This window comes from Manis pentadactyla, chromosome 14, assembly GCF_030020395.1.
Source record: "Manis pentadactyla isolate mManPen7 chromosome 14, mManPen7.hap1, whole genome shotgun sequence".
NCBI lineage: Eukaryota > Metazoa > Chordata > Mammalia > Pholidota > Manidae > Manis > Manis pentadactyla.
In genome coordinates, this window is record NC_080032.1 from 22,564,839 (window position 1) to 22,589,596 (window position 24,758).

At 41.2% G+C, this 24,758-nt stretch overlaps 2 protein-coding genes across 6 annotated transcripts in view; one reads left to right on the forward strand and one right to left on the reverse strand.

Annotated features, from left to right (window-relative positions):
• The window catches only part of ANAPC7 (anaphase promoting complex subunit 7), a 29,487-nt gene extending 5,950 nt beyond the window's left edge, over nt 1–23,537 (forward strand). The window contains exons 3-13 of one of the 4 annotated variants that reach the window (XM_036929325.2): nt 387–506; nt 3,667–3,778; nt 3,917–4,070; nt 4,828–4,970; nt 6,424–6,541; nt 7,099–7,295; nt 9,872–10,096; nt 10,751–10,901; nt 21,644–21,688; nt 22,390–22,443; nt 23,258–23,537. In XM_036929325.2, the coding sequence (XP_036785220.2) occupies nt 387–506; nt 3,667–3,778; nt 3,917–4,070; nt 4,828–4,970; nt 6,424–6,541; nt 7,099–7,295; nt 9,872–10,096; nt 10,751–10,901; nt 21,644–21,688; nt 22,390–22,438 (1,314 nt within the window). In that variant the 3' untranslated portion in view covers nt 22,439–22,443; nt 23,258–23,537. Of the gene's footprint in view, nt 1–386; nt 507–2,003; nt 2,168–3,666; nt 3,779–3,916; nt 4,071–4,827; nt 4,971–6,423; nt 6,542–7,098; nt 7,296–9,871; nt 10,097–10,750; nt 10,902–12,643; nt 13,509–21,643; nt 21,689–22,389; nt 22,444–23,257 lie in introns of those variants that run through there. The other 3 variants (XM_036929326.2, XM_036929329.2, XM_036929324.2) reach the window with 3 other exon arrangements.
• Nucleotides 23,538–23,542: 5 nt separating this feature from the next.
• ATP2A2 (ATPase sarcoplasmic/endoplasmic reticulum Ca2+ transporting 2) overlaps nt 23,543–24,758 on the reverse strand; it is a 52,305-nt gene continuing 51,089 nt past the window's right edge. For both annotated transcript variants that reach the window (XR_005033334.2, XM_036929323.2), the window contains exon 21: nt 23,543–24,347. Coding sequence is in view for 1 of the 2 variants with exons in the window: in XM_036929323.2 (XP_036785218.1) it covers nt 24,334–24,347 (14 nt within the window). In the remaining variant the exon portion in view is untranslated. The remainder of the gene's footprint in view (nt 24,348–24,758) is intronic.

Below are 24,758 nucleotides of genomic sequence, written 5' to 3' on the forward strand. Positions count from 1 at the left end.
CTCCCTTGAGGAATCTTACCCGTCTCTGGCTAACCAGTCATCTTCCGGGGCCATACAGGGAGATGTAAAGTTGGTAAGTGAGAGAGAAGCCATATTGTTTGAAAATTTCTTTGTTCTTTTTATTGCCAAATAATATTCCATTGTATGATTAAGCCATGTTTTATCTAAACATAAGTTGATGGACATTGGGTTGTTTCTACTTTTTGCCTATTATTAATAATGCTGCTGTGAATATTTGTGTGTAGGTTTTTACGTGGATAGATGTTCTCAGTTTCTTGGCTGTATATGTGAAAGCAGAATTAACTGGGTCATATGGTAATTCTGTGTTAAATTTGAAGAACTGCCATGCTGTTTGACTATTTTGAGATGTTTTCATTGCCTTTTAGTGTCTTCCATCTGAAATTGAAGTGAAATACAAAATGGCTGAATGTTATACAATGCTAAAACAAGATAAAGATGCCATTGCTATACTTGATGGGATCCCTTCAAGACAAAGAACTCCCAAAGTAAGTTGAATTAACATTTCGTTAACGTATTTTTCTCCTCCCCAGTGCTTTCAGTCCTCTCCTCCATGTTTTCTCTATGCATTAGGGAGTGCGTCTGAACCTTTTACTCTTGACTCAGTCACTTTTTTTGCTGTTAATGAAGTGGGGTTCAGAGAGAGAGAAAAGTCCATTTCTTATTTTAAGACCCTGAACGTTTAGCTGATGAAAATGGTAACTAGATAATACTACAAGTGCTTATTATTCTTTGGCATTTCTTACTTTAGGAAATAATGATTTACAGTGCACTTCCAGGTGGGAAAAATACTTTTTTAGACCCTCATTTTTTGTATTCTGTAAGTATACCCATTAGATAATGTGAATGGTTTTATTAATCCCTTCCTTTTCAAAATCCGAGACTACAAGATGATTTTGTACTTATTTGCATGTGGGATATGTATTTGGTGTTTGACTTGGCAACATATAATGAATAGAACACCGTTAGCTGAAATCAAGATGTGTTGTCTTGTCTGAGTTTAGGGCATACAAGCTGTGTGTGGTGTGAACTTGGGCAAGTTACCAATCTGAGCTTAACCTAACCTGCTTCATGTATATGAGAATACTTTTTAAAGTACTATTCTGTAAGGAGTATAGGATCAGGCATCTTTGGTTACCTTTTTTTAAAGTCCAGTTTAGAAGAACAATGAGAATCCTTCATTTTAGGATTGAATTCATATCAGTAGTTAATACTATAACATATATTCTCATGTCAGATGCCTTCCTCACTTCACTGAAAAACTATTCTGTTTAACTTTTGCTTAACAGTAAGAAATTCTATTTGTAAGATGTCTCTACATCATCCTGCCCTTGAAAGAAAAGGAATCTAAGTAGTAGGGATCTGGTGTATTTACTGTTTTTTCACCCACGTGTTGCTGAATTTTAAAAGTAAACAATCAAACCTCATAAGGGTATGTTTAAGCATCTCCTCATATTGAGGATTTATTTACTACTTTCTGAGTTTTTAAAACTAAGCTATTTCCCCAGTATATTCTATGGTGGTGGCTGCTATTAAAAACATCTGGAAGCATAGACTAACCTGTCCATAATGAGCTTGGATGCCATATACTAAATTGTGTTCTGGTACCCTATGAAAGTGACCCCAAGAATAATTTTTTTTTTTTGTATATATGAAGAGTCTTCCTTTTGGAAGATGTTTTTTTGATTATAAAGTTGAATGATGTCTATTCTTTATCTTACTGGATGTGTACCATAAAATTTTCTCCTTAATGACTTGAGGGAGTTGGGGACATTTTTAAAAAATGAGTAATGGTAAAGTTCAGCTTTATGTATATTCAACACTTGGTGTTCACAGCCATCATTTTAAGAGGGACTAGAGAATCTTGTATTTGTTAGAAGTACATATCCTTCATTCTGTAGAGCTGTTGTAGCCAGGAGCAAACAAAGATGTGTGCCTCAAACATAAACCTATAATATTTACAGTTTTTCTTTCTTGTCCGTTAGGGAGTTAACTGGCTTCTCAGTCTGTGTAAAGGACAAGGAAGTGAGTCAAAATACGTCTAATGAACGTCTGTTAATGTATGGTAAACACCGCCACACATTCCTTCACATTTTAAAGGAAAATTCCAGTGTGAGATTATATCTTCGTAAATCTTCAACTTTTAAGAGTAAATATACCAACATACAGTTTCTCGCTCAGTTTTTAGAAAATGATGGCTGCTTGTGTTCATAACTGGTGGAATGTGGCTTTATGATATTCTTCCCATGTAAGGATCTATTTTAAAAAGAAATCAACTTTCTTGCTAGCTTGTTCTCAAGCTCATTCTTTTGAAGTGACAGGTAGTTTAAAGGGAATTTTAGTATCTTGAGATAGACGCTTCGTCAGTCATAGTTTGTTAATAACAAGCAGTCAAAAAGGATCTTAAATTTAGCCTTTTATTGTTTTCAAGATTGACACCAATACTGGAGTTTTCCTTTAAGTACCTTCTTTTGCATTTTCAACATAGCCTAAAGTGGAAAAGCTGAGGCCAGATAAAAATTTTTTTATTTCTAGTATTTCATTATTTCATTGTTTGAATCAGTATGGATTAATGCCATACTAGATTGTTTTATATACTCTTAAGTCCATTACTGGAACAGATGTTCTTCATCTTTTTCTTGTTTGAGTAAATATCTGGCATACCAAGCTACAGATAACTGAAGAGATTGGGGATTGGCTTTTTTTCTTTGTGCCCTTATGATGACTGCTTCCTTAGGTTAATGATCTGACAAGTACTGTGTTGCACTTAATATCTATTAATTTTAAGTTGCAATATTGTGTTTTCCTCATTGTACTAGTAAGAAGATCACTTACCCCTTACCTACAACTTCTACATTTGTTGTAACTTTTAGGTTTTCTCAATTTATCCCTGTTGTGTTTTTAGGAACGGTTATTTTAATAGAGCTTTACTGAGTTACATATTTGAATTGTACTGAAAATGCATTCATTCTGTTGAAATAGTGTAGCAAACCTCTGGATCATTGTCACCCCTAGAGATCAGTTAGAGTTTGATTTTTGTAGCATTATTTTGATGAGTCAGACAATACCTAAGGATCAGAGATTTAAGGATTAGAAGGACTGGAGTCTAGCTGCTAGACTAATTGTTTGAGAGAAGCCAAGTATTTTACTTCTGTTCAGTCATTTCTTTTTGGGGGAAAATTCATCTTATATTTCTTAACTAGTTGTTAAGAACGCCTCACTTTCTTATTTATACCTTGATATTAGTTGCATTTAAAATATGTAAACGAGCACTTATAGGGTATTTCTTCTTCTAAAGATCAAGAGTCAAGGTAATTAGAATTGTATAACATTTCTCAATTAAATGTTACTCCCATTTCCAGAGGCAACATCTTTGGTCCAGATATTACTGGACCTTTTGGTTTGGTAAGTGAGAGAAATTTGACTTTCCTCTTAGAAATGGGAAGGCATGGGAAAAGCAAAAGCAGTAATTTTCTCTTTGGTTTGAAGAATGGGGTTGGTCTTTGTTTATTTCCACAGGGCTTTGGGTAGATTTTCCAGTAAAAAGTAGAATATGTAGCTGATAATAAAAATCAGGACTGAATTGATGGTGAGATATTTTCTTTGTTATATGCACTTACCTTACTGTCTTTTGTTTTTTGATTACAGATAAACATGATGCTGGCAAATCTGTACAAGAAGGCTGGTCAGGAGCGCCCATCAGTCACCAGCTATAAGGAAGTGCTGAGGCAATGCCCACTAGCACTTGATGCCATTCTAGGTACAGATGATTCATGGACTATTTTCAAGGAAACTTTACTCTCTAAGAAGCTTTTAGTCTTGGCTGTACATTAGAATAGCTTTTTTTTTTTAAGTTGCCTATGCCTCATTTTCTTTCTCCTGTTTTCTGTTGAATTAGGTTTGCTGTCTCTTTCTGTAAAAGGTGCAGAGGTGGCATCGATGACAATGAATGTGATCCAAACGGTGCCTAACTTGGATTGGCTCTCTGTGTGGATCAAAGCATATGCTTTTGTGCACACTGGTGACAACTCCAGAGCAATCAATACCATCTGGTGAGAGCCACAAAGTTAATTCAGTATTCTTGAGACCTTTCCTTCTATGGAGGTCTGATGTATCTAAATTAGCAACACTGGAAAATGAGATGCTTACCTTTGGTGTTGCAGCCAGTTGTCCCTGTGCTTTTATTAGTCTGTTAATGTACTGAACAGTTCCAAATGTTATAATTTCTGCTGAGAACCTGTTAAGTGTAAACTTGGGCCAAGTTCAGCTCTGTACTTGCAAAAGTAGCAACCCTTACAAAGCAGACTGCTTTAGTGTGTCATGTTTAAAACTGAAAGAGTATCTTTTTGAACATAAAGGCATAGTGTATTATAGCGTCTGAGCTGGGTTGCCTCCTTAGGACTAGGATTTTCTTTCTAGTCAGGTAAAGTCCAAGGATAAGAGATTGGGGTTTGTGTTATATAGAGTTATTTGGTTGAGTAATAAGTAGCTGTCATTTGTGAATGACATTACCTTTAACACCATGTAGTATATGTTGTCCTCTGAAAGACTGCAACCATAAAGTTCTTTCTGGGTAATGAGGGAGATTTCTGCTTTATTCTGTGTATTTGCTATCCTATCCTGTATAACTTGAAAATAAATTATAAGCTCAAATAAGAAAACCCTAGCATACACAATTTGTTATAAAGTTTTATATTATGAAAAATGTCATACACAAAAGAAAGTAGTACCTGTATCCCCACCACCCAGATTCAGCAACTAAGAGGATTTATAAATAGATTTTAAGGTTCAATGTTTAATATCTTAAAGTTCACTAGAGAAAAAGTCCTTATTGCGAGATAACGTGGACCTTCTGGGAAGCTTAGCAGATCTGTACTTCAGAGCTGGAGACAATAAAAACTCTGTCCTCAAGTTTGAACAGGCACAGATGTTGGATCCTTACCTGATAAAAGGTAAGTAATTCTTACAGCAGAGCCGAAGTGGCCATAGAGGGGCATATCAGAGGAGGTAGGGAGAAAATACAGCAGGATCTTCTGAAACCATTTTCATAGAAATGTTTTCTAAATTTATTACAGTGGCCTTTCACCTTTTTTAAGTCCTGAGACCTGTCTCCAACACTTGGGTGATTACATTTTGAACAGTTGTTTTGCTTGAATCCAAGTGTCATCTTCCTACAGATCATTCTTTGGCTTTTTTCCTTTTGGGAGGGGTCATAGCCCCTCTTTAATGATTTATAAATTTATGATGTGTCTGAGAATTTGAATGTCATCCTCAAGACTGTAATCTCTTTTAGGGAATTTAGCTTTACTATGTCTTTAGTATAGTTAAAAAGGGAATAAGGGAACAGACATTAAGAAAGGGGTGAGGAATTAAAGGGAATAATTAGTAGTGAGCAACAATAAAAAAGTCAATGATGTAAAAGAGAATTGCAGCTGTAACAGTAAGCCACACAGACTTCCAAAAGATAGCTATTGGTTGCCTGCTCAGGAATGGTAGTGGGAAGTAAGGGTGAACAGATAACATTGAAGTCTGCTTGTAAAGGCCCAAAAAAGGGTATCAGAAAAATATGTCCTTGTCACAGTAAAGAGCCTTGTAGACTCAAGCCATGAGAATAACAGAGGTGAGGGAGATGAGAAAACTGATTCAGAAAGATGAATTCATTTGCCCAGGGGTCTCCCTCCTGCTCAGTGCTTATTTTGCTTCTCCAGGCTGCCTTATGCCCATGATGTAAAGGGTGTAGTAGAAATAACCAGTTTTGCAGTGGTCGGCAGCTTGGAGTTAAAGCTGAGACCCAAGACCAGAGCCTGTAGGGAGTGTTGCAGTAATCTTGGCTTGAGGCATTTTCCTGGGAATCTGAAGGGACAGCGGGGAATGGAGGGGAATGGGGTAAGAGATGGTTGACAGTGACAATTGGGCCCTTTTTATAGAACACAAGTGAGAATAAGTAAAGCAGGGTTGGCTGTGGGAGTGAAGGTAGTATTTAATTTTAAATGAGCTAGACTCCAGAAAGAATTAGATGCTTTTCTGGAATAGACTAACTTTTTCTGAGACTAACTGGCATGTTTAGTGAGTAATCATGATTGTGCCTAGAACTCTTAGAAAAGAGAACTTTATTTGGGCCTTTTCTGGTCATGAGTTAGGATAGCTGTATATCATTTCACAGGATGCAGGGACAAATAGTACCTGAAAATAATAGGCTTTCAAACAGTGAGGCACATCCTTCTTCTTTTTAAAAAATTTTTGGATATATTTTGTTAAAAATAGTCATTTTGTAGGAAACTGAATGCTTTTGGGAAGAGCTCAGACCGTGCAGGAGCTGAGGCCTCAGTGTGGGCTCTGATGACGGTTACTGCTCTTTTCTAAAGGACCCTTGCTGCTTTGTTTAAAGAGCCTCTTCCCCTCTAGGAATGGATGTATATGGCTACCTCCTGGCACGAGAAGGGCGACTGGAAGATGTGGAGAACCTTGGCTGTCGCCTTTTCAATATTTCTGATCAACATGCAGAACCCTGGGTGGTCTCTGGGTATGTTTATGCATTCCTTTTTCTACTGTTTTCAGTAGATTTTTTTTAGGAATTTGTGGTTCCCCCTGAACAGAATATAGGTTGAAAGCACAGGTTTAAGAGGTAATCAGACTTGGATTCAAATCATGGTCTATGGCTTTGGATGCATTATTTACCCTTCTGAGACTCTTCTCGTTTGGGAAGTGAGGATAATACCCCTTCTTCATGAGGCAAGTATTAAATGAGGTAGTGAATGCATCGTGCTCAGCCTTGGACCTGTGTGGGAAATCATGAGTGAACAGGGGTTACTTCTGTATTATTACCCTGGCTTCATGTATTCTCTGAATGTCTCATCTGATAACATCCAGATCATCAGGTTCTTTTCAATAATTTTTCCTTTCCATAAAAATAAATACTTAAAGGTAGATTTATTTCTTTCTGTTTTTTCACTAACATCTTGGGTTAAAGCTATAAACATGGTTTGTGATAAGGCTCACATAGAGGGGCTTTTCTTTGATTTTTGGATAAAATTCCTTTAAAGCCTCTCAGATAACTTTAGGGTTTTTTTTTTCCTCCAGGTGTCACAGCTTCTACAGCAAACGATACTCCAGGGCTCTCTATTTAGGAGCCAAGGCCATTCAGCTGAACAGTAATAGTGTTCAAGCTTTGCTACTTAAGGGAGCAGCACTTAGGAACATGGGCAGAGTCCAAGAAGCAATAATCCACTTTCGGGAAGCTATACGGCTTGCACCTTGTCGCTTAGATTGTTATGAAGGTAAGGTAAAAATAGAGACAAATCGTGTGTATCTAGATGTAGGTGAGGCAATAGCACTCAGATGGAAGATTTTAGAACAGCAGTTCCCAAACTTTGTTGTATGTTAGAGTCCCCTGGGCACACTTAGAAAAATCCTGATGCCAAGTCACTCCAATGCTATTTAAATCAGAATACCTGGGGTTGGGAGATACACATCAGTATTTTTTTAAGATCCCATGTAATGCCAGTTTGCACCCAAGTCTGGGAACCAGTGCATTAAGCATTTTAAATTCATTCAGAGCTTTCACTGGATTTTTCACTCCATGCTTTCAGAATCCCTTTTTCTCATTCTTTTTTTCTGGTTTTTGGTGAGGGAAGTAGTTGGGGTAGTTTTTTTTTTTTGTCCTATTTTGTTTTGTTTTATCAAACATGGCGAATATAAATGTAAGTCTCTCTGTTGCCAGCACTGTGCTAGATTGCTTGGCTAAGTCTTCTCTTACACAGTTGTCTTACCTTGGGCCAGAAATACTACTCATAGGGTAACTGCTTATCCGTATGACAGTGTTGGTTGTGGGAACAATTGGTTCATTGTGACCTCCACAGTGGGCATGAGCAGGGTCAAACTTTGTTTTGTTACATACTATTTTAAGTTCATGTGAACTGACCCTAGTAGTTCAAAGGAGTAGTACCAGCTTCAGCAGCATTTGGTGACTCAGTCATAGACATTAAAATAGATCTTAAAAGATGCATTTCCTCCAAAGCGTATTTTTATAAGAATTTTAAAATAAACCCAGCAGTCTAGGAGTGATTTGCTCGTTAACAGGAAGATAAGTTCAAATTTGAGAAAATAAGGAAGTTGGGTTAAAGAATAGATCTGCTTAGATAGGGGCAGAACTGTTCTGTCATGGATTTGTTCTTAAAGAAACCCCAGCAAACACGCTTTCAGTTTCAGATTAAATTCTTGATCCTGAAACCGCAACTTCCTTAGCCTTTCAGCTGCTTTTATCACACTAATTCCTTTCTGCTGTGTGCCTGTTTCATAAGAGCCCAGGAAAGCACTTAAATAACTCCATTACCACAATGCTCAGACAAAGCATGGTTAAAGTTGTTGGGGGCAGCGGACCTTCTCCAGTTGTCCAGCGAGGCTTCACAGGCTGCCTTTAATCAAGATGCCACATAGAAATTTGGATCAAGGTAATCTGGTTATGCATTCTGGTGCTTCCTTTACTGGTGGAGGCCCTGGATTAGTGAAGTGCGTTCTTTCCATTTCCTTCTGATTTTCCAATTGGACTTGTGGGTAAAATTGTAATATTTCCAGAATATCTCGCCTGGCTTTAGTACATCTGCATATTATTAGGTGTTCTGAGGTGGACAGAAGTGTGGCTTTAGTTCATTTGCATATCCTCAGGGGTGGAGAGAAGTCATCTCCATATCAATGGGTAATTACCTGGGCAACGGAGGGCTTACCTGTACCTGAGAGGTGAGGGGGAGGGCCAGTGTTGTTGCTGCTGCTTGAGCAGGAGAGAGAGGTGGGCCGGACTGCAATTTGTAAGCAATAAACGGGTTTTAAAGTTTATTTCTCCTGTTGATTGATTTCAGTTTTTAGAGGTATTTTACCCCAGGATTTCCTCTCCCAGGACTTACAGGACTTTAGCAGGAAAGTGAACCTACTCAATGAGTTGTTGAAAACAACCATATTCTGAGCCCAAATTGTTGCCATGAAGAGTTAAATAGTTTCTGGTTAAGTAACCATAGTGAGTCGTAGAACGCACAAGTGTTTTAAATGCTAGGGTGGAGGAGCATGCTGAGAAAATCTGCCAGGGAGTGTGTGGGTTTGGGGTTTAAGCTGTTTTTCTGTTTTGATGAGTGCTTTGTGCCAAAAAGTACTTCCTCTGGTCTCCTCAACTTGTTATGAAGAGTTGAGAGTTGATTTTGCTCAGTGTCATCATAGGGTGACTTGCTGTGGGTATGAAAAGAGGCAGGAGTTGCTCATCTTAGTGTATTCAGTCCATATGACTGTTTTCCATTTAGTTTAGGGAAGCCCTCAGCAAATGCCTTTTAAGATAACTTACGTTTTAACTGAAAAGGTCTTCCTTTCTTCATCGGTTGTTCCCTAGGCCCTTTAGTTTGTAGAACTGACATTTACTTTGGACTGTAGGGGCTGTCCCCCTTAAATCTAGTTAGAGGTGATTGGACACAGCCAGAAAGTAACAGCTTGGTGAGAGGCAGTGAAATCTTGGGTTTTGTTAGAAACATTATCTCTGTTTCAGCTAATGATTAGTGTCACATTTGTTCCTCTAACATTCAGCTGGGTTGTTTACAGGCTTCAGTTTTAACTTATACATGTTTGTTTCCTTTGCTGACTGAAGGTGCCTGTGCAGTGCAGGCTTTTTCCACATCCATCAAGTGCTCTGAAAAAGAGCACTTCTTAGCTATTCCATCAGCATACCCTCCAGTTTAATCTCACCATCAAAGTTTTTCCCTGGCTTGCCCATTCTCTGAAACTTTAAAGGCTCGCAGTTTGGGAGGCTGTCGGTGGAAGCATGGCTCAGAATGATAATGTGTTTGCACTGTGTCTCTGTGTTTTGTTTTTTCAGGTCTCATTGAATGTTACTTAGCCTCCAACAGTATTCGTGAAGCAATGGTAATGGCCAACAATGTTTACAAAACTCTAGGAGCAAATGCACAGACCCTTACCCTTTTAGCCACCGTTTGTCTTGAAGACCCAGTGACACAGGAGAAAGCCAAAACTTTACTAGATAAAGCCCTGACCCAAAGGCCGGACTACATTAAGGCTGTGGTGAAAAAAGCAGAATTACTTAGTAAGTCTATCTTTTTACTTCCCTGTTGGTCATTAGTTGCATAAACCTTGTCTCATTTGGATTCCCCAGCCCCAGCTGGATACAGATAACTAGACAAGTCCATGCCTTTTGCAGTAGGTCTGAGTCTAGGTGAACTGGTTCATATTTAGCACAACCAAATATAACCTACTTAGACCTGATTGGATTGGCTTTGACTGACTTGTGGAGTGGCTCAAGCCAGCTATACTTTGTTGGTACAAGTTCAGCTCCCTTTAATTGGTTTTCATTGTCCTGAACTAGTTTGGGCCAAATATAGCTGGCATTAGCCAGTTTGGCCTGCCCTGATCCATCTGAGTTCTCTATGACTGACTGACTTACCATGAACTCCTGAGTTTGGGTTAGTTTGGCAAATAAAATAGATTTTGGCTTTTTATTTGCACTTAGGTTAAGACTACATTTAAAAAAAAAAATCAGAATTTAAACTGCAGATTTCCTAATGAAACAGGAATTCAAATAAGCTTGTTCTCACTTCCTGCTACACTACTGTTCTTTTGAGGACATGTACAAATAGATTACTGGGTTGTGATTATTGTGCTTTTGTATATATGATTTGAGCTGGGAAAATATTTTCAAAATGTTGCATAAGTAGGAAAATGAGGGTCTTTTTCTTTTCAGGCAGAGAACAGAAATATGAAGATGGAATTGCTTTGCTGAGGAATGCACTAGCTAATCAGAGTGACTGTGTCCTGCATCGGATCCTAGGAGATTTCCTTGTAGCTGTCAATGAGTATCAGGAAGCAATGGACCAGTATAGTATAGCACTAAGGTAGGCATTTAGCCTCCCATGGGGGGAAGGTTGATGAGGGGTAGAGGAGGCAGGGAACTATGTAACAGGAGCTCTGGGCACATATTTTGTGCCCACATTTGAAAACAGTAATAATAGTATTAGTAGAAGAGTTATTTGTGAACTCATGACTTCTAAAAATTTTTTCTTAAAGTATATTAACAACATTAAAGAACTGTTTGACTCATAACCAGCCCATACCACTACAATATCTGTTTTCGTTTGTGTAGATCATCCTCCTGGCCTTGCCCACACATACATGTATTTTTATAGGGTTATACGTAGTATATATTTTATATTCTGCTTTTTCAAATCAAAGTATTGTAAGTACTTTCCCATGTTTCTACTTACTGTAGTAGTTAAGAACTTGAGCTCTGAAGTTTGAATACTACCTTCAGCACCTGTTCTCTTGGGCAAGTTACTAACAAATTTCCTTGTCTATATCTACCTTATTAGGTATTAAATGATTAAATGAGGATTAAATTATTCCATGTAAAGCTCTTAGCACTGTGCCTGGTACATAGTAAATACTAAATAAATAGTGGTATTCTTACTGTTTAATAAGAAGTGATTTCTTTGAAGGTGTCTGTGTGTCTGTGAGGTATGGTGAAGGCCTGTCTGTAATCGAGCCTGGTCACATCCATTTACTTGTTCAGCAGTTGAGCACCACTCGTGTGCCTGGCATCTAAAGTTGCCACTGGGAATGCTACGGTTCCGGGAGCGCTCAGTCTCAGATGTGCAGACTGATTGATACCTCATGCTTAAGTGCTTTCCTAGCAGTCTCTAGAAGGCAAGGTGGGAGCCTAGCCCAGTGGGCGGGGAGCCCTGAGTGTGGGTGAGGACTGTATGAAGGTATCACAGAAGAAAAGATGTTACAGATCAATCTACAGTTAGGTCAGTAGGAACAGGATTCCAAAGTGGGTTTTATCTGCTTTTTGGAGGTGCAGAGGCAAGTGAGAAAATAAAATACCAAACTTTCATTAGAGGTAGGATTTGCTTGCAATTGTACACATATTGGCCTAAGTGATCATCACAAAGGCAAGAGGATGGATTGCTTAGGAGCCAGGTAAATAAATGATCATCACCTTCTGTCAGCACCCTCATGTTCCTCCCCTTTCCTGGGCTGGAGCCTCTGTACTTTAGGGATTTTGGCATGTGTAATGATGCTTGACTTCTAAACTCGAATTCCTGGGGACGGATAGCTTTGGGCCCTGGGGCCTAATCTGTTCTGTGGTAAGCATGATGATTTTGGTTGACTGCTGAAATGCTGATGTGTTTAACTGTATTGTAAGAACATGGAACTATTTTACTCACAGGAAAATAAGTATATATTTTCTGTAACCCTGTAGCTTGAAAACCCAATACTGTTAAGGAACTACATTTGAATTTTTCTGTTAATGATTGGTTGCTACTTTTTCATTTGTGTTATCTAGTATCTTCCTCTAGCAGAGTGCTAGGGGGAAATAAGTGAAAAGGTTCAAGAAATATGTGGAGAAAAGCTCAAATTGAGAATTCTAAAAATTAGGACAAGATGCCTGTTTTCATTTCTAGTAGTGGACTCCCTTGATCCTGCCTGTGGACCCAGAGTTGTTTGGAGAGGCCAGGCGTTAGCAGTTTCTCTGTGACTTGGTGGTCATTTCTTCTCCATGCTAGGGAGATGACGCATCAGCCAGCAAGAAGCAAGGCAGAGATTCAGGCCTCTCCTTTGTTTTGTTGTCCCCTAGTTTGGACCCCAATGACCAGAAGTCTCTAGAGGGGATGCAGAAGATGGAGAAGGAGGAGAGTCCCACGGATGCCACTCAGGAGGAGGATGTGGACGACATGGAAGGGAGTGGGGAAGAAGGGGACCTGGAGGGCAGCGACAGTGAGGCGGCCCAGTGGGCTGACCAGGAGCAGTGGTTCGGCATGCAGTGAGGCAGGCGGCAGCTCTGTGGCCACACTGGCTTGCCCTGCTGTGAGCACTTCCGTGGACTGAAGGAACCCGTAGGAGCCCGCTCTCTGGGAGGACAATGATTCAGCATGTGATGCAGCAGGGGTCTCTGCCCCTGGCTCCATATTTCTAGTACTGACTTCATTTTTAAAAACTGAGCCTGACCAACTTTCCATATATCTCCATCCTCCCCTCCTCCAGCCAGGGAGGACCGGGTGAGCACTCTGGGAGGCTCACAGACATGTCAGGGCCTCTGGGACAGAGTGCTTTTTGTATAACTAATTTCTAAATCTGAAAACCAGGAATAGACAGTGTTCTGTCTGTGACAGTTGTGGATGAGTTTAAAGGAGTGACCTGTCACCCAGAGCAAGCGTGTCATCTCCCAAGATAGACAGCAGCACAGGCCGATGCTTTCAGGGTTTTCTGTCCCAGAAATCATTGTCCTGGGCTGTCCAAACATCCCTAGGAACCTTGCTTCATTCTGCAATGTTAGTAATGCCTTAAGCTGACAATTGCTATTTTGCAGAACAATTTTCCTATTTGCTAATCTGGTAACTTGCCTGTGAGCCTGGGCAGGATCTGAGAAACAGGTGTGACCTAGAGCATGAACAGAGGTGCACCTGGGTAATTAACTAATAAAACTGTTTTTTGTACAGTAATGGTGTTGGGTTGATCAGAATGGAAGCCCTTTATAGATTTTTTTATTTTTTGGTCTCTTACAATTGATTCAGCCCTGGAATTATTTACTATAAATAGACTCCTTTTCTTCCCAGAATGTTGGGAGCTGGATGGATGGGGAACCTCAGGTAATGCTGATCCACTCTGTCGGGGTGCTGAGGTCTGTCTGTCAGCATTTTGTTGTGGGGGCTCTGCAGGGGGCTCATTCCCTGGGCTTGGTGCTGGGAGACTTCACCAACCTTCTCCCCCTCATTTCTTAAAAATGTGATGCTTTTGACTATATAGTTAACTCAGAGGTGAAGGTATAAGGGATGACACAGCTAACACCAGATTCTCATTAAAATTAGTTGAAGGCATTGCCTAATATTATGATTTTGATGTAAATGGAAAGTTCTGAAGTGTAAAAACAGAAGAAATGTATAGCTGTTTAGGAGCTTGGAACATCTGGTAACTGCAGTTTAAAATGAGCAAAAGTTACTGTTAAAATATCTTCTGATATGAGAACTGAATGTCTGGGCAGCAGCATTTGATTGAGCAGTTTCTAATGAGCTCACCTGTCAAGTTGGGGTCACACCCGGTAAACGTGGCCTGGAGAAGACAGTGCTCTTTGGCCTCAGTCCTCACTTCAGGATGCCAACCTCATCGTTTTCAGTTTACCATCCAGTACGATGGGATAAAAGGTGAAACCTCTTTGTCATTCCTGACTTGGGGGGGACATCCAGCCCCACCCTCCTGATCTTGTTTCTGTGTGACAGACTGGTCCCTGTGACCCCTGTAACTCCTACAGGGTCAGGATGTGCCTTGGAGCCCAGACCCTATTCGTCACCTTCTGTCAGCACCCTCATGTTCCTCCCCTTTCCTGGGCTGGCCCCTCTCAGCTCTGCTGGAAGTCCCTGGATCAGCCTGTCCTGGGCATCCCAAGCCCCTGCCTCCCAGCAACACCTGGGCTGGACTCCTCAGGCCCTTCCCACCGGCGGCACCAGTGTTTCCTTCCTGACACACTCAGGGTGACAATCGTTAGAAGATGCAACTGAAGATACGTTTTTAGAGCACCTGACAGAATTGAAACCACTCTTGGGTGCACGTCAGAGAAAGGAGATTGACTTGGATGGTGCAGAAGATTGCGCCTGGCACTGCCACTATCACTTGCTCTCAAAAAATCCAAGCGTGAGAAGTCCCATGGAGCAGTGACAGAATCAGGCTGCCCAGCCCTCTGGCTGTTCCGCTGAGTTACCTTTCTAGCAAGTAGCCTGACAAGGAAGGCCCCCCAGGTGCCTTCTGGTGTCTGAAGTCTCACACAGCCAATATGGGGATGTTTTAACTGATTCTTAGTATTTCTTTCCCTCCACTTCTAGATTGTACCACAGATTTGGAATCAGACCGGGCTGGGTTCTAAAGGTCCCAGCTCTCCTACCGTCAGAGCTATGTATGGGTCAGGGGCCTCCCCTGGGTAGTTAGCCTTTGTTGCCTGGGCTCCCACATCTGCCGCTGGGCTTGACTGAGTAAGCCCACAAGGAGCTCAGCATGGTGCTGGTTGTGAACGTCAGCAGCAGCAGGGTAAATGCCAGACTGCCAATCTTCCCTGGGGAACTGGGGACTGGTGGTATCTCTGTAGCCTTTTTGCCCTTTTGGAAGTCCCTCAGCTGAGCAGGGTCATAAGGGTGCTCCCTGCCTTCCACTTTAGGCCTTCAAACTCTACTCAACTCTTGCTGTGTCTAAGGACCTGGCAGATGTGGCTCCCACAGGGCTGAACTCAGGAGTGTTCCTGGCTAGTTTTAGTTTAGGGGCCACACCCTTCCTCTGAATTCTTCCTCAGAGAATTGGGCAACTTTTGCCCAAATCTGTTCTCAAACTTGAGCATGCTTCCCAATGATGCAGATTGCCAGGCCCAGCACCAAACCTTAATCCAAGTCCAGACCTGGGCCCAGAAATCTGCATTTGTAATCACTCCCACCCTGACTTCCTATTCTGATTAAGGTGTTCCCTGGTCCAAATGTTGAGAAGCCAGGGAAAGGGGATTTGAGGGTCCCCAAAGCAGCAAGCCTGACCTTTAAAAAGCCCCTGGGGGCCCCACTCTGCAGCTGTCTGTGGGTGGGAGCAACTTTATGACCAGGTCTCTGGAGCCTGTGCCCAGGCCTGCTCAGCAAGCCCCAAGGCCACAGGCACTGTCTGCAGTGACCACATTCTGCTGATGATAGGCAGCAAGTCTTGACTCAACAAGCACCTCATGGGCTTCCAGGGTCAGCAGCCTCAGCCAGGCCAGCCGTGAATCCCTGGCACTGGGAGGGCCTGTTGAGGTAAGTAAGTGCCTTGCTAAGGTTTTCCACTTCCCTCTGGAGCCTCCCTACCTTGGGGCAGTGGGAGGGTGAACCAGCAGCCACCTCCCCTCTTTGGGCACAGAGGGCAGGCTTCTGTCCTCTAGATGGTTCCAACCTGCCCTAGCTGCACCTTGGCTGCCACCAGCCAGTGCCAGGGTATGTGTGGTTTTCCCAGATTGCTGTGGGAGATGGTGGTGTTGACAGCACAGAACATGTCACTGATTTCACAACCACAGTATCTGCAACACCAGGAACAAGCCAGAAGCCTGTTAAGTCAGCCTCTTTAGAAGCCATTAGAAGAAAACAGTTTAAAAATAACAGTACCCTTGTGCATTGCTGGTGGGAAAGTAAAATAATACAGCCGTTGTGGAAAAACAGTCCAGTAGTTCTTCAAAAATTTAAACAATTGCCATATGATCCAGCAATTTCACTCTGGGTATATACCCAAAAGAAGTGAAGCAGGGTCTCAGATACTTGCACAACCATGTTCATGGCAGAATTATTCTTAATAGCTGAAAGCTGGAAACCACCCAGGTGGCCATTTTTGGATGAATGGGTAAACAAAATGTAGTATATACATACAATCAAACCATATTCAGCCTTAAAAAGTAAAGTCCTGTCGCATGCTACAGCATGGATGATCCTTGACAAAAGGACAAATACTGTATGATCTCACGTGAGATAACTAGAGGAGTCAAGTTCATAGAATGGTGGTTAGCTGGGGGAGGGGGAATGGGGAGTTTGTGTTGAAAGGGGACAAGTATCCATGTGGAATGTTGAACAAGTTCTGGCGGTGGGAGGGTGGGGATGATTGCACAATGATGTGAATGAACTTAATGCCACCAAACAGCACTTAATGGCTAAGATGGTAAATTTGAAGGTACATAAATACATACATATATATATATTTAAAACCCTACAAGACAAAAAAGCTGTAAAGAAATGGCCAGCAATCCTACCATCCAGCCAACTCTGTTAACACATGTAAAAAAATTCAAAAAGGTATAAAATGAATACATCTTTCCAATCTCTGCTGAAATCCCAGTGTTGCTCTGCAACATTAAGCTTCCAGTACTACCTTTAGAAAAACAGTTTTGAGGCTTTAACCTAGTGATACATGTATGAAAGTAGACTAAAGTGGTCACGCTTCACACCCGGAGATTAGGTCGGCTAGTGCTGCCAGTGTGCTGTTTATTCGTCTTGACATTTCCAGAATCCCATTCTATGGACAGAACATTTTCTATAATCCTGCTATTGGTGGACAATTATTTACAGTTTTTGTATATAATCATTACAGTCTGCACTGTCATGAATATAGTTTGGCATAATGTTCCAAAGACATGCAGACGTCAAGTTCCTTTAAGTGGAATTTGGGTCTCAGTATGTTAAGACTGATGGATGCCATCAGGTGGCACCCCAACAATGGGATAAGAGTGCTTATTTCCCACACCCTCACCAAGACCAGTGTCATTTGTTTTTTACTAGTCCTAGATGTGATATATATTTCATCATTTTGATTTTTGAACTATTTCTTGAGTGCTCATCTGGGCTGGGCCAAGAGGCAAGCCCTTTGCCTGTGTTATCACATCTTAGCTTCACAGCCTAAGGCATGGATGGAATTAGCCGCATCTCATAGATGAGCAATCTCAGATGAGCATGTTAGCTGTTTTCACATGTCCAGGGTTTCTTACATGTCCTGGTGCTTTCTGCTTTACTATGTTTTTAACCATGATCTCACCACATCTATATAGTCTGCTAAAGAGAAAATGGATTGCCATAAGCATATTTCCGTCCCACCACAGTCTTCAGTCTCACGGACTGAAAGGCTGCTGGCCATGCTCTGGCAAGGGCAGCACCGTCAGGATGCAGCTCTAGCTGACACTTAAATCTTCCAGTGTCTGTCTCTCAACAATCCTCTGGTAACCTCCTTTGTGCTCACAGCTTTTTCCTTCTTTGGGGAAATTCCCAGGAGGGGAATTTCAGAGTTACAGTGTATAGTGATCTTTTTTGGAACCTTCAGAGCAGCTGGGTGGCTGGCCCTCTTTCTGTACAGCCCCACAGCCTCCCCTCTCTGGTCAGTGTGGCCTCTTCTGGCTGCCCAAATCTACCCAGGAAGTCCATCAGCTTCAGATTAGGGGCAAACCAGGAGCTTCCTTCTCTGAAACTCCCACCTCACACACCCTTGCTGGAGCTGGGAGCTGGTGGTAGACTCTGGTGAGGGTTGCTGAGGACTCTGCCTTCCCTTTCTTGGGCGTTTGGGATTTGGGGCCTCTTCCCTCGGAGGACAGCCCTTGCTGGCTCTGGGTTGGGGATTGCTTCCTGGACCAAGGTCAGATCTTACCTGCCTTAGGGCTGAGGCAGACTGTGCTTGATGAAGTTTACTGTGTGGGTTGGGGGGTGCTGGCTACTTGTGTCCAGTCTGCATCCCCAGCCTTCCTTCAGTGCCCCCTTGAAGGACTCCCACTACCCACTAGGAGGCCCCGAGCCTTTGGAAGGACGGCCTGTCTCCACCTGGAGACCTCCTGTGGCCGTGGCAGCTTCCTTGGCTGCTCTGTGCCTCCGTGTTCCTTTGGAAGAGAACTTAGGAGAATGGGAGGGGAGAGGCCTCCCAGGACTAAACCTTGGTCCTTTGGGAATCAGCATCCCAGTGGACATGAGCCTGGACATGAGCCTTGTCCTCTGGCCCGTGGGTGGGGCCCCCTTTGGTGCTGGATCAGCAGATTTGCTCTGAGCCCCTCTTAGTGTCTACATGGGCCTGTGACTCAGGGAAATTATTTTTAAAGTTTTGGATTATCTTCCACTCATGACCTCAGTCCTCTTGGACCACTGGCTCATCTACCTTATCAGTCCCCTCGGCAATGAAGGATTTTGTCTTGGAATTAAGTGGGAAAAGGGCAGCAAGCAGCTATCTGTCCTGAGAGAGGCTCTGCCCTCCAGCCCGAGTAGTGCCCAGACTGAAGTCCTACATCCTTGATGGGTTGAAACAAGCTAAAAGCTGACACCCCCACAGGCCCAGGCTGCCCCCCACTCTCCTGTTGCTGCTTTGCTGAGCCTGCTGGTGTGTGACAGGAAGGGACAGAAATGGCCTCTTACAGTCCACATCTGGAGCTTTTTTTGCAATGGTGGACATAAACTCAAGCCTGGCAACTTCTGTCAGCCTAGGGGAGCTGGGGAGCTACCTCAGAGGTCAGGGCTGTGTGCAGCCTCCGAAGGAGATTTAGGAGACAGCAGCGTCCTGCTCAGAATAGTTCTGCCAGGACACCAGGGTCCAGAGCCTGCCCAGAGGCCAGACAGGGATTTATTTTTTAATAAAAACGTAAAGTCTGTGAAATATAACGTATATATAGATGTACGTGAAAATGTGTTTAAAGAACCCGTAGAGCACACATACACACTTTCCCCAGGACAAAAACAAACATACCCATAATCCAGAAGCCTTACGTGCTTGCACCTGTTCACATTCCATTCCCTCCCTGCTTGCATTCCTCTCTACCCCCTACCCCCGGCAGAGGTAAGCACTGCCTGAATTTTAATGCTTTTATTTCTGACCCTGGAAATTCTGCGAACCTCGGGCAAATGGTGAGCACATTTTTCTCACCTGCAAAATAATACTGTTACTGTTTTATTTTTATTTTTACCTTTTTATCCCAAACAGCACATTTATTTGATTGTTCTTAATGTAACTGGAGCCATGTTGTTTGTATTCTTCCATGCTATCTTTAGCATTATTTTAAAATTGATCCATATTGGTGCTATTACTTGTTCATTTATTATTACTAGACATTTTTTCGATTTTAGATACAGAAAAATTGATAGTACAGAGTTTCACATACCCTGCACCCAGTTTCTATTATTAACACCTTACATTAGTATGGTACATTCATTATGATTAATGAACAAAGATTGATGATACATGATTATTAACAAGTCCACAGTTGATTCAAATTTCCTTGTTTTTACCTAATATTCTTTTTCTCACCTAATATCCTTTTTCTCCTCTGGGATCCCATCCAGGATAGCACCTTACATTTAGTGATCATGTTTTCCTAGGCTTCTCTTGGCTGTGAAAGGTTTTCAGACTTTCCTTGTTCTTGATGACCTTGAAAATTTGGAGGACTGGTCAGGAATTTTGTAGGTTGGTTCATTTTTCACTGCTATGTGATTTTCCCATGTGGATGTAACACTTCCATCTTATTCTGCCATTGATGGGCATTTCAGTTGTTTCTAATTTTCTGTTTCAAACAGTGCTGCTATCTAGCCGCCTGTTGTGCATAGCACACATTTCTGTAGGGTTATATATATCCAGAGGTGGAACTGACGGGTGTAGACTATGTATGTGTTTGATTTTACCAACTGCTTTTACATACTGTCCAGCTGTTTCCTAAAGAGGTTTTACAAATTTGTATGTACACCTGCTGTCCTTGCCCCACTTTCTCACCAACATTTGATATTATCAAACGGTTAATTTTCTCCAACACAGTGGGTATGAGATGACTTTACATTTTTCTGTTTTATAGCAAGATTGAATGTCATTTCATAAGTCTAGGAACTATCTGGGCTTCCTCTTCTGTGAAATTCCTTTTTTTTGGCCCTCTTTACCATTGGGTTGTTTTTCTTATTAATTCAAAGAAGTTCTTTATATATTCTAGATACAATTCAGAATCTGAGTTGCAGGTTTCTTCCAGCTTGTGGCTTGACTTTTCATTCTCTTCATAGTATCTTTTGATTAACAGAGGGTCTTAATTTTAATATAGTTGTATCTATCAATCTTTATGGTTTTATATTTTCTAATTCTTTAGAAATCCTTATGTCGAAGTTAGAAATACATTCTCTAGTGCATGGTGTGAGGTAGGAATCCAGTGTTATTGGTCTTGCCATTTATGTTTAAGCATACGCAACCACCAGTTTGAAAATTTACTTGATTTTCCCACTGAGCTCTAATGTAAGCTGGGTTGTAAATCAGGTGTTCAGATGAATGCCTGTTTCTGGGCCCTCTCGTCCGTACATTGGTCAGTTTTTCTATCTTAGCACCCGTAATTAGTGGTTATTTAAAGAGCAAGACCCCCAAACCTGAATGTTAGCACTGCTTTGGCTATTCATAGCTTTCCAGAAAATGGTTATATCCTTGTCAATGTAATTTTTCAGATTCACAATTTTCAAAAGGGCATATGGTGTTATTTCCCCAGCCTGCCTTTCTTTTCCCAGTTCCTTCCCCAGAAGCAAGCATAGTTACTAGTTTTCTGTGTATTTTCCAAAAAAAATCTGAAATGGCCTAAGTGTATGTCTATTTACCACCCCACTTTGTGGAGTTGGATAGTTCATCAGTGGAGTTTATTTAAAAAGTAAACTCAGTTTTTTTTTATGAAATGTTGCTTAACAGGTCATGATTTATAATTATCAAAAAGATATGAATGTCCAACTTTGTATATTTTTAGTCCGAAATCATGGCATTTTGAGTAAAATGTACAAAGTACATTTTATCATTTCTACTAATTCTGATGGAAAAGCAAGAATTTCTGCTTAGCCAGTACTTCCTAGCTGACTGCTGGACATATTTGTGTATCTTCCTCAGGCACATTAGAAGCCCAGTTTGCTTTTCAAAACAGGAACATCTGGGTCATGCTGAAATCACTCTCTCAGAAATAAGAGCAACAGGAGTAACATTTAGTATATTCTTGTAAATGTTTTTGATTATATTTGGTGTTGACTCTATTAGCTTCTATTATCCTATTTGATTTTAGATTTCTTCCATTTTTTTCCCCTTCTGTTAATGTGTTGGTCTGTCCTTTTTCTTTTAGTGGTCACCCTAGGAGTACCAGTGTGTCTGCACGTGCAGCTAGCCAGTATCGTTACCGTGTTCCTGGATGAGAGGCCCTCAGATCACTTAAGACTACTTACCCCTGGTCCCTGTCTAGAATATCCTCCAGTGTGAGTCTGCTGGCAGAGAACTCTGTTTTTGTTGGAAAATGTCTTTAGTGAGTCTTCAAATACTGTATATTTTCTCCAGCTTTAGAAGTCTAGATGGCCAGTAATTTCTTTTAGCACATGAAGCTGTCATTCCTCTCGTTTCTGGCCTCCACTGACTACTGTGAAGTCGGCAGTGGTCACTCCTTTAAAGGTAATTGTTTTCCCCCTCTGCTGCTTTTTTCTTTGTCTTTGGTTTTCTGCAGATCGCTACACTATGTTCAGGACTCAATTTTTTATTTATCCTGTTTGAGATTTGTTGGGATTCTTTCATCTGAGAATTGCTTTACCAGTTCTAGAAAATTCTTATTATCTCTTCAAGTAATACCACTCTAATCTTTTGAAAACTATGATAGCATGTATGTTTGACTTTGGCCTTTTTCTTTTTTCCAGGTATTTTAACCTTCCATATTTTCCAGTTTTTCTTTCTCTGCTTTATTCTGGATTTCTTCTCGTGTTTTCTACTTAATTTGTTAATTTGCTGTGTCCACTCTGATGCCACATTCATCCAACAAGTTTTAAATTTTGGTGGTGGTACTTCCCATTTCTTGGATTCCATTTAATTTTCCTATGTGCTATGTTCATTTTCTGTTTCCTGCAGATTTTCAAGTATGCCTACTTTTCTTTAAACAAGGTAAGTGTGGTTGATTTATATCTAATACTCCAGTAGGTGACATCTGGGTGGGTCTGTAATGCTCATTTTTGTTGGCTCTCACTTGTGGGTGCTTGTTTTGTGTGTGTACATACTTGCATATCTTTTACTGTCTGCTGGTCTGAAAAATAACTAGATTTCCCAAGACATAAAATGAAGGTGTCTTCCTATAGAGAGAATTTATATGTATTCATACCAGGTGCCTAGTGGTGCTGCCAGGGACTTTATAAATTCATGCCTTGAGGTTTCAGACCACCCCTAGGATGCAGATCGCTGCAGATCCTCAAGAGCCAGTTTCTGTTGATTCAGTATGATTGCTGGGTTCCGCGTTCGCACCTAGGCAGCTTCCTTTCCCGTCTGATCGCGTGACTGTCCAGAATGCGTGCTAAGTGGTGGACAATAGTAAACAGTCTAATTTTGTTTTTTTCTATTCTTCTGGCTTGTTTTTCATTATGTTATTAAATGGAAGTTATGGATACTCAAGTTTTAAGTTGAGTGGTTGTAAATTTTAGCAAATGTTTTTTTCTGTATCTGTAGAGTTGATAGGACTTGTATATATATGTTTGTTACTAGGTTTATAGAATCATCCAAATACCCTTGCATCTTTGAATTTTTAAGAGAGAGAAGAATTATCTTAGGGAATCTAGAAAATAGAGATAAGCCCCAATTCCAAACCCACCCCTGGCAGATAAGCACTAAATAACCATCAAGTGAATTCAGTACCTGCTTCAGTTCTGTTTCAGTTCTCTTTTCTATGTTAACAAAAGAATTTTACATTTATTTTGCATTTGAACAGTATGAAAATCTCTCTCCATTGCTACCATCTCCAAGCTGCTGACGTCTTACCCTGTAAACTATCTAAGGAAATTCTACTGGCCATACAAGCAACTTTCCCCCTGAGGCAAGAATATTTTATCAATCTTGTCATCAGAGCAGACCCTCTACCACTCTGCTCTCCTACCTAAAAAGTCCAATCCAAGAACTTACCCCATGAGGGCAACACTGCACAGGGCTGGAGGCCCTCAGTGTACATCACCCCTGCCCCCTCACATGGGAGAAGAGTCAGCACCACACTGTGAACTTATGGTAGAATAGATTTATTTACCTGAAACCTTGTCTGTGCAACGCTTGTTGTTACCAGCACAGAAATAAACAACTGATCTCTATTTACAGTCTAAAGTCAAACATGCATTGTGGCAAATTGATGTTTACCATTTTATTAAGATTAAATGCATCACAATATTCGTATTGCACCAATATCTGGCTATGCTTCTGATTTCATTAAATAAGTTACATTTAATACAGTGCAAAATAGCTGTTTGCACACTCAAAACAATAACAAGTTATGAACTGAGGCCTACATTTTACCATTCAACACCTGTAGTGTTTTCAATAAATTTATAAATAAGCAAAACTGTACAGGGCCAATTAAAAAGTAGCATGTTTCAATGACACCATAGAGAAATCTGGCTACTTACAACTGAAGGCATGCATTACAATTGAATATTGCACATTTATATAAGCTATGACATTTTGCAGAGAAATATGGAGACTTGGCTGATGGCTCTAAATTCTTGCATAATGTTTCAGAACCTCATTTTCTCCTTGCAGCAAAGAAACCAAAATCCTCTGAAGAGGCTTTCTGATTCATTAAGCTAAATTGTACATCTGTAATTATTTTGATTTAAAAGCTAAAAACCTCATTGGTAATACACATTTCCTCCACATAACACACAATGAGTTGGGGACTTTTTTCTACTTTCGTTTTTCCCCCAACATCAGTCATGCAGAGGGCTGGTAGATGTGTTGCTAAAAACGCACATGCACGCAACCGAACACCCTTATATTTCTGCAAAATGGTTTAGGAAGCGGTTACTCCAGTATTGCTGAAAAGGAAAGAGAGAGGAAATCAGCTTTATGCAACATGGGGAGGAAATGTTAGAATAACTGTTTTAACAGTGACAGGTGGAAAGAAATACTGTTTTATTTTTTTAAGACTTTAAGACCAGCATTTCTGATTAACTGTCCCCAAGGTGCCGCCCACACAGGAGCATCCCAAAGCAGTGGCTTGCCAACACAGATGCCTAGTGTCATCTGGCCACAGGGCAAAGGCCACCACCCCTGGTTTAGAGGATTCCACCAGGCAGACCATCGCTTCAGGTAGAACAGAAGTGAGAAGGGCAGGAGAGGAACAGTTATTGGTTAGCAGTGCAGAGGGGAAGGCGGTTGAAGTGAACAGTGTGGTAAGAAGCACAAAGCCTCTAGCTCTCCCTGTCCTTCCCCAGGGGCCAACCTGT